General features: G+C 45.2%; 1 protein-coding gene across 1 annotated transcript in view; it reads right to left on the bottom strand.

Annotated features, from left to right (window-relative positions):
- Nucleotides 1-8975: 8975 nt before the first annotated feature.
- CCN4 (cellular communication network factor 4) overlaps nucleotides 8976-15366 on the bottom strand; it is a 37919-nt gene continuing 31528 nt past the window's right edge. The window contains exons 3-5 of the mRNA XM_068396837.1: nucleotides 11804-12061; nucleotides 9785-9978; nucleotides 8976-9275 (exon numbers count right to left, since the gene is read on the bottom strand). Of these exons, the coding sequence (XP_068252938.1) occupies nucleotides 8976-9275; nucleotides 9785-9978; nucleotides 11804-12061 (752 nt within the window). The remainder of the gene's footprint in view (nucleotides 9276-9784; nucleotides 9979-11803; nucleotides 12062-15366) is intronic.

The following is a 15366-nucleotide window of genomic DNA, read 5'->3' as shown; positions in this document are numbered from 1 at the left end:
GACAGGGTTGGCTTGGATGCTGTAGTGTCATTAAACCACAAAAGATGAGGTGGTGTTTCACCTTTTTCTCAAAGGATGAATGGCCACCACGGAGCAAGGAGCTCCTCTAGCATAGAGGAAATTCAGACTGGATAATGGGAGGTTTCCAGAAAATAAACAGTTCACCTCTCACAGTGCTTTTGGAGTTATAAAGGGTGGAAGATGAGAATGGACTCTCAGGACCAAGAGGCTTCCTCATTGCATTAATGTATCTCAATACCAAGTCTTTGCTACAGTGGTGCTCTTCAAAACCACTAGTAGAAAGGATGTCATTGCTGAATGTGCCTGGGCCTTGACATCTACTGTACAAAAAAATCTGGCTAAACTTCAAGATGGCTTTCCCCCTCCCTGCCCTTGCAGAGGAGGAGTGGGAGAGGATGTGCCAGTACCACGTTGTCGCAGCAGGACTTTTGTGCTGAAGAATGCTGCTTTTCTCTTTAAAAGTTGTTGGAGACTAAACAGCTGGAAACTTTAACCTAGATGTGTTTTGGGTGTTTATGATTAATGTCATGTGTTGCAAGGAACGGACTGAGCTGGAGAGAAAAGAGTTTATAGTAAAGCTGCTTATTTTTTCTCTTCAGTGCTGGAATCCTCTTCCTGTCTGTTTTTGCATCTTGGGCAGAGTATCTGTTGCAGTCCTCACTGTGCCAGTAATGTGGTCTGTTGTTTCTACCAACACAACACATTGAGCAGTGTTTCGCAAGTGCTGCTTGCAACTTGGTCCTCCCCTGTTCCCACATGCTGTCTGCTTTTTTTTTCAGTATTTTACACTATTTTGCACTATTATTTCACATTCACTGGAACTGAAAGCCTCTTCCGGTCTGTATATATGAACAGCTGTTTTGATGTGTGGATTTAGGGTTTTCAGTGAGCCAAATATAAGCATTATGTTGATAGCTGATCACTGCTATGCCTAATGTTTAAATAACTGAGAGAAAGGATGTCAGGGTATTTTAAGAGATCAACCCTTCCCCCTCGGCCCTTTGTAACAGACAGACACAGCCTCTCACTGTTTCTATCTGTTGCTTCATTAAGGGCTCCATTCATTTTATAAAGAACACAGCTGCTGACCAGTGTTGGGGAAAAAAAAAAAGGAGAAAAAAAAAAGGAGAAAAAAAAAAGACTTCTGATTGCAACTGCCAAACAGTTCAATGTCTGTTCCCTGCAACTCAGCATGGGGATGGTTTGCTCACCCAGCACCTCCTGGGGGCTAGAGGAGAGTTGTTATTTGGATGTAATTAAAGAGGCAGCCCTCCACTCCATACACCCTGCATATTTTTGGCACCAGTGGCTGTGGGATGTCCATCAGACGCTGGATGCAGACATCACTGGGCATCTCCAGAAGAGCCCAAGGGTTGGGAAAGAGATAGCAAGCAGCTCTTCTTTCCCAAGCAGCCCCACCGTGGTGAGCTGTGACCTGCAGCAGAGCTGGAAAAAAATATCCTTGTGTGACCTGCCACTCCCTGCAATTGCTTATGGCTGAAGTGGATTATGGTATTCAGGTCAAGGTCAGTGCACGAAGGGGGCTGGGGGAGGAAAGGACTGTTTGCCTGGCGGTCGCACTCAGGGAGGGCTAGGGCAGCTCCAGGCAAAGCCTGCATGAGCGATGGCACTGGGAAAAGAGCAAGAGCCACCACCAGCCTGGACTTTGCAGCCCTCGGCTCTGTGTGTATGTGCGTGTGTGTATGTACATGTGTGTGCGCAGGTCCCCATGAGGCTCGGCACCCTGCATGCAGCAAGATGGGCAGGGATGATGAGGCTGCTGAGCTGTGGTTTCACAGCACATGGCGGACCTCGCAGCGGCACGGGCCATGGCCAACCTGCTTGAAGGGCTTGGTGAGCCTGCCCTGAACAAAGGTGCTACGCAGCCCCTCACATACTGGTGAGATGCACACAGTCAGACCCCCTCGCCTCACCTCAGGCCTACACTTGCATCTGTCCAGCTAGGAAATTGTCATTGAGTGATTGCAAAGTGTTTTCATTTATTTTTAGTGATAACCAGTGACCAAATAATAAAAAAAAAAAAATAAAAAAATCTTAGTTCTTTACCACCAGCTGCCAATGTTAAACTTTGATCCTGTGGTGATTCCCTCCCTGCCACTCTTGCAGGCTTAGGGCAAGGGAGATCCTACTCTTCACTGGGTGAAAAACTGCTGGATGGCTGGGACCAAAGAGTTATAAACAGAGTTAAATCCAGTTGGTGGCCAGTCACAAGTGGTGTTCCCCAGGGCTCAGTGTTGGGGCCAGTTCTGTTCAGTATCTTTATCAATGATCTGGACAAGGGGATCGAGTACACCCTCAGTAAGTTCTCAGATGACACCAAGTTGGGCAGGAGTGTTGATCTGCTGGAGGGTAGGAAGCCTTTGCAGAGGAATCTGGACAGGTTGGATCGATGGGCTGAAGCCAACAGTATGAGGTTCAACAAGCCTAAGTGTCAGGTCCTGCACTTGGGGCACAACAACCCCATGCAACACTACAGGCTTGGGGAAGAGTGGCTGGAAAGATGCCTGGCAGAAAAGGACCTGGGGGTGTTGATCGGTGACTGGCTGAATATGAGCCAGCAGTGTGGCCAGGTGGCCAAGAAGGCCAACAACATGCTGGCTTGTATCAGAAATAGTGTGGCCAGCAGGACTAGGGAAGTGATCGTCCCCCTGTACTCAGCACTGGTGAGACTGCACCTTGAATACTGTGTTCAGTTCTGGGCCCCTCACTGCAAGAAAGACATTGAGGTGCTGGAGAGAGTCCAAAGAAGGGAAACAAAGCTGGTGAAGGGTCTGGAGCACAAGTCTTTTGAGGAGCGGCTGAGGGAACTGGGGTTGTTTAGTCTAGAGAAAATGAGGCTGAGGGGAGACCTTATCGCTCTCTACAAGTACCTGAAAGGAGGTTGTAGTGGGGAGGGTGTCGATCTCTTCTCCCAAGTAACAAGTGATAGGACGAGAGAAACTGTCCTCAGTTGTGCCAGGGCAGATTTAGATTGGATATCAGGAAAAATTTCTTCAGCAAAAGGGCTGTCAAGCATTGGAACAGGCTGCCTAGGGAAGTGGTGGAGTCACCATCCCTGGAGGTATTTAAAAGACATGTAGATGTGGTACTTAGGGACACGGTTTAGTGATGGACTTGGCAGGGCTAGGTTAAAGGTTAGACTCAATGATCTTAAAGGTCTTTACCAACCAAAACTGTTCTATAATTCTATGAAGCAGAGCCTTGCACAGGGTCAGCACTTCATTTGGAAAGTGAGAAGTACTTAGGAGATGATGGGTTTCCCAGGCTAGTCCAAATGCAGTGGCTGAGAAAGCAGCCAGGAAGTCCTTCATGCAAGATCATGTGCTTGGCAGCTACCACATGTGCAAGCAGAAGATGCAGAGGCCAGGTGGGACTTCTGGTGCCTGTACAAGCAGCAGGGAAATGTGCTACCTTTGCTGAAAGCTATCACCAGAGGCACAGTTGGCTGGAAAGTGCTGAGAAATGCAGATTTCCCTTCCCAGCTAAAAAAAAAAAAAAAAAAAAACCACACTGAAGGAGAAGGCTGGGGAGTGGGTGCTCTCTCACCTAATGTCCCCGTAGCCATAAGCAATCCCAGCACAGATCCATCACTGTGCAGGACAGGAGCCCACTCAAAGTGTGTAAGTTCCTACTGAGGCAGGTAACCTACCTCAGGCTGGAAGGCAAACTTGATTTGGGGGAAAACTCTACAAGCACTTTTTTCTAGAATTAAATGTTAGAATCCTTACTGGGGTTTGCTCTGAGGATATGTAAATACAGGGATAAGGAATAATGATTCTTTGATTTAAATGCTTTTCCCCATGTCTTTAATAACCTTGTTTGAAAAATTTCTGTCTGTATGGCTGCTGCAAACAGGTTACTCCTGTAACCTCTCAAGAGAGCTGATAAAGAAGGCATGCTTATGCAGGTTGAGTAACACACTCCACTTTGCTCAAAGACTCTAGACAGGCTATCCCAAGTCCAGTAACAGTGCTGAGGGGAAAAAAAAACCCTGAAACATAGAGCCAGAAACAGACCAGCAAACAAGGACATGTGAGTTGGGGAACATCTGTCTTTCCCAAGCTGCCAAAATATTCACCCTGAGGGAAATGCTCTCAGAGCACCCTTTTTTACCACATTACCAGCTCTTTATTTTTATTTTTAAGTGTCCTCCAATTCAGGGCTTTGTCATAGATTGCAAATGCACACTTGGACATTGGCCAGGTGAGGAGATTGGAAAAGGAAAAGAAATGCCAGTGGCAAACATATTTCACCTTCTTTTGCTTGCCTAAGCTTCTAAATGAGGTGTCAGTCATAGATTCATTAATCATTTACCACTTATGAGATTATGCAGTATCTTTAAACCATAGCAGCAACATGCCACCTATAAACCCTCACCATGATGCTGTACGAACCTGTAATACGTGTTACATATAGTTGGAGTAACTCAGACAGACACTGCCAAACCAATCTGGTTTTCCCATTAATTTTTCATATATTTCAGCATGTGAAGCTTACAGAAATAACTGTAGAACTGTTTAACTTGGAAAGTGACAGTTTGAAAAGGTATGTGTATGGATATGTGCCTGTAGTTAATAAGAGCACTCTGTTTCCATCAGTTTAATAAACTGCTTGTCTTAAAACTCCTTCGAAAAACTGGGAGAAAAATATCTCAGGGTTTAATTTACAAGATGACAAAAGTGTTTCTGAATGTTGTGGTCTTCCTGGAGTATTGCATATACACAGCACAACCCTAGGGAGCACGTCATGCAACTGCACTTGCATGGACACTGAAATCATGTTTTGAATTCTAGTTGATGCTCCATGCAAAAGCATTTTTATAAGTTACATGCTTGCTTCTTCCATGAGTGGATAACCTGCTTTCCGGGGCTTCCAAACAAGCCAGCTTGAGCCACCATACTGACTCTGGTAAAGTCCCTACAGAAGGCTAATGCCTATGGTCACTGGAGCTAGCTGGAGCCTTGCCATTTGTATCAGCATGGCCTGACCCTCAAAATCCCATCCTCCATCTTTGTACCAGCCTACAAGGCAAACAGGATGATTGTCCTGAGCAGAACGTGTGTCCAACTGTCTCGGCTTAGCCTGGGTTGCAAAATTATCACTCCCATCCTTTCTCAAGCCTTTCCCCAGACCACTGCACCAGAGCGGTCTAGCACCAGCTCAGATCCTGGTGTCTCCTCAATGCTATTATTGTTGTTTCTTGGATGCTGGTACTGCTTTCAGGTCCCAGCAGAGACCCAGGCCCATTGTATGAGGCACTGTACAAACGTACAGTGAGCATCAGTTCCTGCCAGAGGAGTTTTCACTCTCAAAAGAGGCAATGAACAGTAGGGCCTTGTTGTTCTGGCTCTGAAGAGCTGAGGAAAAGTGAAGAAAAGGGCTGGATCCCTGAATGCCTTTGAGGATCTAGATTCTTGATGTGTTTAAACAGTAACTACAAAAGTGCTTTTGTAAAGATACACGGTTTGCCCAAGTACACAGGGAGCCAGGGAACTGAATCTGAAGGCTAGTCTATTGCCTTAGTCCTAGGGCTGATCTTCTTGTAAACATCCGTTAAAACAAAGGAACTCTCATGCACCACAAACTGCAAGTCAAGTTCACTGCCTGCACACGTTGCTCTTCCCTTTTCAGTGTCACTGGACAGACAAGCAGTTGCACAAGCAGTAGAGCTAATGAGGCTTCAATTCTTATAGATTTGTGTCTGATTTCCCCACCAAACTCCTTTACAAGAGTGTAACAACCGCTATTCCCCATCCGTGATGCCTTCAGCTCTCCCTCCTCTACAGCTGCTTGTTTCCAACTTGCGCATCTGTTTAAAATCCCTTACTGCTGCTGTTGTGGTTGGGCCACGCTACAGACGTGTTGGACGTGTTGGCTGCCTAGCAGATGTGTATGAGCTTGGTGGGGGCAATGTGGCGGGCCTCTTCCCTGTTGTACTATTTTATTTCATTTTTTATTTCAGGAATCGCAATGCTTCTGAGATCTTTACTCTTCTGCCTACTTTGTTTGACATTTCCTACAAAGGGACTGACTGACAGACAAACAAACAGACGGTATGGTTGCAGATGCCTTGTTCCCTTAGGAAACCAGGCTAGAAACAGAAACGTCTTGGATGTGTTTGATGAGATCTGTGGTTTCCAGGCATTCACTTCACTAAAAACCGACGCACACTGGAGCTGCTGGTCATGCATTAGCTTACAATAGCTTCTTTTATCTCACAATGAAAGCTGTGTGTTTCAGCCACCGCAGCACTTGATTACTGTGGTTACAGCGTTAGCTAATTGCAAAGCAAAGCAAGCCTATTAAATGCCACAGTTTTGGGTATGTCTTCTGATCCTGTTTTCTTGTTTCCTTATGTGTCCACGCAAGACAGAGGAGGACTGATTACACATATCAACATGCATTATATGTATGCACTCCTTTTTATGCACCATAGACTGCACCATAGGAATACATATATGTAAATATATCCATATATATTCATGGACAAGTTACTATATGGTTTTATATATATAAAATATTAAATAAAATATACATTTATATTATAGACAACATTATATAAATGCATGCATATAATATTTTTACATGCACATACATACATATACTTACATGTATACATATACATGTGTATATATGTATATATTTGTATATATACATATATGTATATACACACAGAGATATATATATGGTATTTTAAGATGGGCAAGAACTAGAACACAGGATTCCGAGTCATATTTAAGGGATCTGATTGAGAAAGAGGTCTAGTATGGCTTCCCTACCAAGCATCTCAACACAAACTATTTTCCCTTTTGGAAAATGCCAACTTCTTGGCCAAGACCTGTTTTTCATATGTTCCCACAGACCTTGCTTTACCAAGTGATGGAGTTTAAAATATAACATGCTCAGTCTTGCAAGTGCTGAACTCTCATTTGGGTGGAGGTGAACAGGTCGGATGTGATCTCTCCTGTCACATCATCCAGGCCAAAGGCAGTCGTGAGGCTCAATCTTGCAAAGTGCTGGTGTCTTCAGGTTCCTTATCACCAGAGGAACAAACAGGAGAGGCTCTTTGCACCTGCACTAGAACAAGCAGACAGAGGGATTTCATGGAAGCTTCAAAAATAAATAGTAAAGGCTTTGATTTAAGGAATGACCTAGATCTATGTGAAATGTATGGGCCCAGTCCTTGTATACAAACTAAGATGCTATTGAAGTTAACAGCTTTTGAAGATACACAGCATTTTTCCTAGATGTTTTTACATAGACATTGCATTGTTTTCAGCCTGCTCACAAGAAGGTTTAATTTATCATAGCTAGAAAGATTTATATCTCCCAGGAACTAATCTGGCTTCTTCTGGGTTATCAAGATGAAGACAGACAACTTGCCAACTGAAACTGAAGGAAAATAAGTGACTGATTTAAAACAGTTGCGTCACCCTAAGTTCAGCCCTGTACTAGTCCAATCTCCAGACCATGTGTCGCTCAGCAGTTCTGCTGTGCCACCACGGATTTTGAAAGCAGATACTACAGTTCCCCATGCAGAAACACATTTCTACTCTCCCAAGTGAAGCAACAGCAAATGAGCCATGGTGCATGGGTGGTGTACTAACATTTTATTGGAGAAAGAACTGGCTCCATCACCCTTCAGTGATGACAAATTTATTACCTGGAAAGGAAATGACAGTTCTTTTCTTCTCTTACCTGACACTTGCATGTGAAACCACTTCTGCAGAAAATGTTTACATTGGTGTTTATGCTAAGCAGCAGCCCAGTTGTAACTAATGCACCAGAAGTTATGCCAAGGGTTGTCCTTTCTTTTTGCATCCACTCATCCACAGGGCTGATGGGAAGCCTGATGCCTGTTTTCTTATTTAACGTGTCTCCTTTCCTCTGCCCCAGCAATTTAAAACAAAGGTATGTGTCACTGGCAAGGTGGCAGTGGGAGGCAGGACCTGTGTGCTAGTAACACCACAGGGAGGAGGAGGTGGTAGTCCCCAGGCACAGACCTCACCATTTCTATGTGAATAAATGGGCACATGAGGTATTGTCCTTCATCTCTCATCTGACTGTCTACATGTCATCCTTTAGTTCTGCAGAGCTAGCCTAGGAGCAACACATAATCCATGGATAAGGGGATCTATCCTGAAAATATGAGCTCTGGGGTGACCATTATGGATTCAGAGCATTCAGGCTGTTCAAGATCAAAGCAGGTGGAGAAACTGTGAAAATGTCCCTGGCACAAGGTACTCCAAGAGATCAAGATGAGTCCAAGGAGAGCAGGACACAGAGCTTCTTCATCCCAGCCTAGTGCAGTGAAAGATGGACTCAACGCACAGAGATTTCAGGAGAAACCTTCTTCTCCCTAGGCTTTTACCATGAAATTCAACATGGGGTAGGATCTGACTGAGAATAACAGAGGGGGAGTTCTAGGACTGATCTCGGTGTGACAGAGACTAGAGTCTAGTCCTGAGGGTCAGCAGCATCAAAGACTGAAGTCTAATGTTGAAAATAAAATGTATATGGCAATGCTCATTTTCCAGCTTAGACCACGTTATTCAAGAAATTACAGTAATGATGTCTGAAACTCATGTCTAAGCTACTGATAGCCATACTTTTGCTGTCATACTAGCGTACTATTCTTTCCTTTGGGCAATTAAACTGCTGGCCTAATAAATGGCAGTGCCAAAAGGACTGTCATTTAAACCCTGGAATCTGTGCACAGAGGAATTTCTGGCTGCTGTTAATGGATGGAGGTCTATTAGAGTTGAAAATCCTGGTTGTTCAAGGCCTCTCCAAAAACAGTGTGGCAAAACAAGGACATTTAACATCCTAACTCAGGAAAAAAAAATGTACATTGGCAGTGGATGAAGATTCTCCTTTTATTTTAAAACCTCTGTAAAATCAGAGCAATGGGTCAATTCCAGCATTCAGCCAATTTAATTAGCGATTTCAGAGTAATCGTGGTAATGAGCCAAGTCGGCAAAGATGTCATTGGGGTTCTTGCAGTTCAGGTTGCAAAAACAAGCATTGATCCACATGATTTTCCAGGAAAACTCAGTTCCATCTGGGCACTGAAACCTCACTTCAATAGTCTTGGACTTGTAGGGTGTGCAGCACCTGTTGTCTGTGCAGACGCCGCAATATTTGGGTCTGTAAGGACTTTTGCTCACACATCCTGAGATGGTGTAGTTCATTGGTTCATTGGCCCTGTAGACAGCCAAGCACTTCTTCCCAGGCTAAATAAGAGAAGAACAGAAAAAGAGACAGGTTAATATTCATTGCTGACAAGAGCAGGACATACAAACCACCTTCCCAATATTTAAAGGGTTTTGAAGCCGTTAGGAAGCATTTTACAGCCCTGATCTAGAGGGTGTGACAGTTACATGTTTAGACAGACGAACCCAAAAGCTGCAAGTAGGACACTTGCAAAATACAGTTCATAACCATGACCAGCATTGCACCATCACTTTTCTGCTAGCTGAGTCACAGGTCTGTCTGAACCTGCAGCGAGCACAGTGGACTTGGCTTGCCTTTCCTTGCCAGGACATTTTGGATGGAACTAAAGCTCTCAGGGGAAGGTTTTCATGCCAGCATGTGGAGGGACAGGGAGGACACATTTTTGTCCTCTCTGCAGCACAGTAAGTCAATGCAGAAGTGCAGGCTTCAGAGGCCTCAATGCTGCCAAACAAAGGCTGACCCCGTGTCCAGGCAAAGCTCAACGGCCGCACAAAGAAACAGTCCCCACCTTAATGTGCTTGGTTATGTCCACCTCGCAGGGCCGCATGTTGCACAGGCGGCTTTCCTTCAGGAGCCGGCACTGGTCATTGTCATTGGAAATCCTGGTGGAGATGCCCAGCCCACAGGTCTTTGAGCAGGGACTCCAGGATGAGGTGTGAACGATGCAGTTCTTCTGCCAGGCTTCATCCTCTCCCTCGTATGCTGCAGAGACCAGATTAACCCAACATTATTCAGCCAGGGTAGCTTTCCATATTAAACACCCTCTCCCCAGCTCATTACACATTCAGGCCACTAACGCAAATCATTAAATCACAGCAAAGCGGCTCAGCATTCCTGTGAACCTCCTCATCCCACCCGCTTTGCTGCTGACCTACTTGTGTCAGACCCTCCAGTTCTGCGAGTGCTCAGGGCCAGGGCTCATTTCTTTATTTCCTTTCACAGCCTCACACAAGGGGGTCCTTGTCTGGGACCCCCAGGTGCTGCCACAATACAAACACTTAATTACAGAAGCCTGCGCCAGCCAGCACAGAAAAGGGATGAGATCTGATCTCACCATGAAGGTTTATTTCTGAGCCTGTTCAATTGATTCCCTGTAGCAGAAAGTGGTCAACAGTCTTTGCTGGATGGCCGAGGGGCTTGGGAAGCAGCCACAGCCTTTCACTGGGAGGAAGAGCAGCTTGAATAGCTCTCAGGGAGCTCGGCAGCCACTTGAAGAAAGGGTGGGCTCTGTTTTGAAAGCAGCTGACAACCTCAGTTCAGGTTCCTTCACAGCCTCGGCCAAACTCCCCACTGGTCTGCAACTCACAGTACAGCCCACGGGCAAAATTCTGATCAAAACTCTGCTGCATTGAGCTTGCTCAGAATTATGTTTTTATCATATTAATTCTTATATTAAATGTAATAAATGCTAGTCTCACTTCTATAAGACTTCTACTTATAGGAGAAAAAGTCAGGCAAGGAAAGCTGTGTTATGCCCATTTTGGGACACAGGCCATGAAGACATAAGGCAAATTTCAGTAGTAGATGTTTTGAATATGGATCTACCTCACAGTTCAAAGCTGCCAGGGACAGAAGTGAGGGCTAAACTCTGATGTTTTTCACCCACAAAACGAAGACTGAGGCTTAGCTTTGTACATCAAAAGTACAGACCAAGGACTGGGGAAAAAACCCTACCATTGAGAACCAAAATCCTGGTCTACCAGAAGCATCCTATGTCTCCTTGAGCTCTGCTTTTGTGAGATAGTCTGTAAAATGGGGCTAATGTGCCTAACATCACTACATTGCATCACAGGGTGTTATGAGGATAAGTTTAAGACATATGGTAAGGTGAACCCATCCTAAGGACTTGGGACCATCTCTGAAGCAAATGGTACCACCTCTGTGCAGTGGGCTATATGATCCCCACTATTAATGTGAGTGTTGGGAAAGAAGATCTCTTATGTGATACATAAAATAGTTGTCATGTTGAAAGGTAGTTCAGTAACATCATCAGTCCAGAACTGCTAAAAAGCTATACTAACACAAAGACAATTTAGCCCAATTTTAAAATAGGCAGTGAAACTTCCACCATAATAACTGTTTTCAAGGTGTTATCTAAGTTTGGGACTACTAAGATACAGGGACTTTAAAATCATACTACTAAAGCAATACAACACAGACATAAAGCCTTAGTCCCAACCCAGACTGAGCCCATTCTGTTTTCCAGAGGGCCCAGACTGAAAAAAAATGAAGTAAAAAGGACTTGTGACATCTTCAAAATACCAGCAGATGTTTGTTTCAGAGGAGGCTTTGTCATACAAGTATGTTTGATTAATCTCATATTGCTGCTAAGGAGTTCAAGCACCTCACTGGTGTTTGCATGTCCTGTCCTCCATTACATGCCATATAGGAGTCTCTGTGCCCCATTCACACAAAGACCAGATGCCTGCCAGGTCTGGCAATACAAGCTGATACTTCCTTTGGTTGCAGAGCTTCCGACTTCAGTTCCCCGATGATGAAGGAGAGGTCCACCACACTCCCACCATACCTGCAGAGGCGATGTGGCGTGGAGACGTCTTCCTGATTTTCTTGGAGTCATCACAAATCCACTGCTCGCAGCACTTCCCTGCCATCTTAATCAGCTTTGGGTTTGGGCACCAGACAAGGGGAGGACGTGAGTTTGTGCACATGGGAATGCAGCCCACAGCCCCGTTAATGCACGTGCAGTTGTATTTACAGTTGGGCTGAAATGTGTCCCCATTGTTATACCTGACTCCATTGAGGACACATCCTACACCGACAATCTCTGAAAGGAAAGAAAAAGGGAGAAAGACACACAGAGAACTGTTAAAATAATGCTGGCGATAAACAGCGCTGATGTGTTTCTTTACCAAGCTGCTCCCTGGGCTAACAGCCGACGCGGAGACACAGCAGTGCTGCAGGGCGATGTGTTCAGCATGATGCTGAGCCAAATGTGGCCACACCATCTAAGAAACTGTTTTCATTCTGAATCACAGCAAAAAAAATATAATCTTTTAATGCTTCATGGAAAAAAGAAGTTAGAAAGTAAAACAAATTTTACCCACAAATACTCACTTAAAAAATCATTTCATGGCATGTTGGTAAAAGTTATTAGCAGTAGGAGCAATCAAAGTAATTAAAACAGTTATTGAGTGAAATTTGCGGTTTTCAGAGACATATGAAAGGACTACATAGGGCTACAAATATGACACAGCTCCTCACAACACTTGTGCCCGTCTGAAGCAGAAGGGGGAGGACAGCCAAGGTAGCAAAGGAGCACCTAAAATGGCACTGGATTCCTATATTTAGGCAACTAGATCCCACCCAGTTTATCACAGAACAGTTTTCTTAGAAAAAGAAATTACAGAATCACAGAATCACAGAATGTTAGGGATTGGAAGGGACCTCGAAAGATCATCTAGTCCAATCCCCCTGCCGGAGCAGGATTACCTAGACCATATCACACAGGAACGTGTCCAGGCGGGTTTTGAATGTCTCCAGAGAAGGAGACTCCACAACCTCTCTGGGCAGCCTGTTCCAATGTTCGGTCACCCTCACCGTAAAGAAGTTTTTCCTCATATTTAAGTGGAACCTCCTGTGTTCCAGCTTGCACCCGTTGCCCCTTGTCCTGTCAAGGGATGTCACTGAGAAGAGCCTGGCTCCATCCTCATGACACTTGCCCTTTACATATTTATAAACATTAATGAGGTCACCCCTCAGTCTCCTCTTCTCTAAGCTAAAGAGACCCAGCTCCCTCAGCCTCTCCTCATAAGGGAGATGTTCCACTCCCTTAATCATCTTCGTGGCTCTGCGCTGGACTCTCTCTAGCAGTTCCCTGTCCTTCTTGAACTGAGGGGCCCAGAACTGGACACAATATTCCAGATGCGGCCTCACCAGGGCAGAGTAGAGGGGGAGGAGAACCTCTCTTGACCTGCTGACCACACCCCTTCTAATACACCCCAGGATGCCATTGGCCTTCTTGGCCACAAGGGCACACTGCTGGCTCATGGTCATCCTGCTGTCCACTAGGACCCCCAGGTCCCTTTCCCCTACGCTGCTCTCCAACAGCTCTGTCCCCAACTTGTACTCATACATGGGGTTGTTCTTGCCCAGATGCAGGACTCTACACTTGCCCTTGTTATATTTCATTAAATTTCTCCCCGCCCAACTCTCCAGCCTGTCTAGGTCTCTCTGAATGGCTGCGCAGCCTTCCGGCGCGTCAGCCACTCCTCCCAGTTTGGTGTCATCAGTGAACTTGCTGACAGTGCACTCTATTCCCTCATCCAAGTCATTAATGAATATATTGAATAGAACTGGTTCCAGTACCGACCCTTGCGGGACTCCGCTAGACACAGACCTCCAACTGGACTCTGTCCCATTGACCACTACTCTCTGGCTTCTTTCCTTCAGCCAGTTCACAATCCACCTCACTACCCGATCATCCAGACCACACTTCCTCAGTTTAGCTGCGAGGATGCTGTGGGAGACTGTGTCAAACGCTTTACTGAAATCGAGATAGACAACATCCACAGCTTTACCATCATCTATCCACCGGGTTACGTCCTCATAAAAGGCTATCAAGTTGGTTAAGCATGACTTCCCCTTGGTGAAGCCATGCTGAGTGCCCCTAATGATCCCCCTATCCTTGATGTGCCTAGAGACAGTACCAAGGACAAGATGTTCCATCACCTTTCCGGGGATGGAGGTGAGGCTGACCGGTCTATAGTTCCCCGGGTCCTCCTTCTTGCCCTTTTTGAAGACTGGAGTGACATTCGCTTTCCTGTATAATTACACATTATAGAGCCATGAAAATTAGTATTTGATGTAGATTTTTAAATAAAATCACAAAGCTTTTTGATTGCCAATGAACAGGCGTCACATTGATTAAAAAAGTAGCAATTTTTTTGTTTCAAAGTTATGGACAGTTATTTGGAACCAGCAGCAGAAATCTTCTAATGGAAAATTCAAACTTCAGTTTCTTGTTTGGTCACACGGAGGCAGTGCACACACACCGATCAGATTGCTTATGTTTTAAGTCTAGTCAAAAATGGATCTGCAATGTTGCTGCTTCAGGGCCAACACAAATAAAAACGCTGGATTAAAATTCTGCAAAGGCTTCCCATTTTTAGAATGGGCTGAATGAAAACATCAAACACAAATCCCTTCTTCTGCACGAAGATGAGAGTTGTTGGAATTTGAAGCACGGTTCCAGATCTCCAGTTCATGCTCAGCTTCAATTCTGATAACACTTCAGCTTTGGTATTGAAGAGACATTACTCAGTGCTGGAGCCAGAGCTAAGAGTTCAGTTAAACTTCTAGATGTGCACACAGATTGTGACAGTTCAAGAAAATGCTGTGTTTCCTGGTGTTTTGCTACCAGCATGTCCCTCCTGGACTGTGTTAACTCAGCCTCCTGCAGGTCTCATACATCAAGAGGTTCATCATGAGAACATCCCTAAACATAGACAAAGGGGCTGTTGAATGGCTTCATGCAGAACCTCACTGAGTCTGCATCTAAGTCAGGTGATGTCAGAGCACTTCGAGGTCCCTGGCTCCACATGCACAATGCCGCCTCCCCACCTGAGCATGTGCTCAGCACCCTGTTGTCTCTACTTCAGTGTGGAGAAAAGCCAACAACAAAAGGAAAGCTGTAGTGACTCCCTGCAAGCTCCTGTCTGATGTCCAGGTGACCAGATCCTCACACACACCTCAGGACACACCTCAGCATGCCAGTCCAGATATAGCCTGAATTTCCTACAGTTTCACCCCATTCCCTTTCCCAACACCAGTTCCTAGCTCTTTCAGGATCTTTATTTTCCACAAATTTTATTGTTTCTGTAGTCCTGCATGCACTGGGTTCTCTAGACCTAGCTTTTGGCATCCATCTGCAAAGCAAATTCCTCACAGCAGTTAGTCCCCAACACCCAGCACAGGAGTCCTGCTCTTGGTTTCACTCATCCTGCAGTCAGCGCAGTAGCTGGTGTACTCCGAGTGGAGCGATGCAGCCTATATATGACCCAGTGCACAAGAAAGAACATGTCAGCAGATCCTGTTGTGTGCATCTACCTGGATGCTGAAAGCAAGGGGAAG

Source organism: Nyctibius grandis, chromosome 3, assembly GCF_013368605.1.
Source record: "Nyctibius grandis isolate bNycGra1 chromosome 3, bNycGra1.pri, whole genome shotgun sequence".
In the NCBI taxonomy this organism is placed as follows: domain Eukaryota; kingdom Metazoa; phylum Chordata; class Aves; order Nyctibiiformes; family Nyctibiidae; genus Nyctibius; species Nyctibius grandis.
This window is presented reverse-complemented; position numbering and strand designations above follow the sequence as displayed.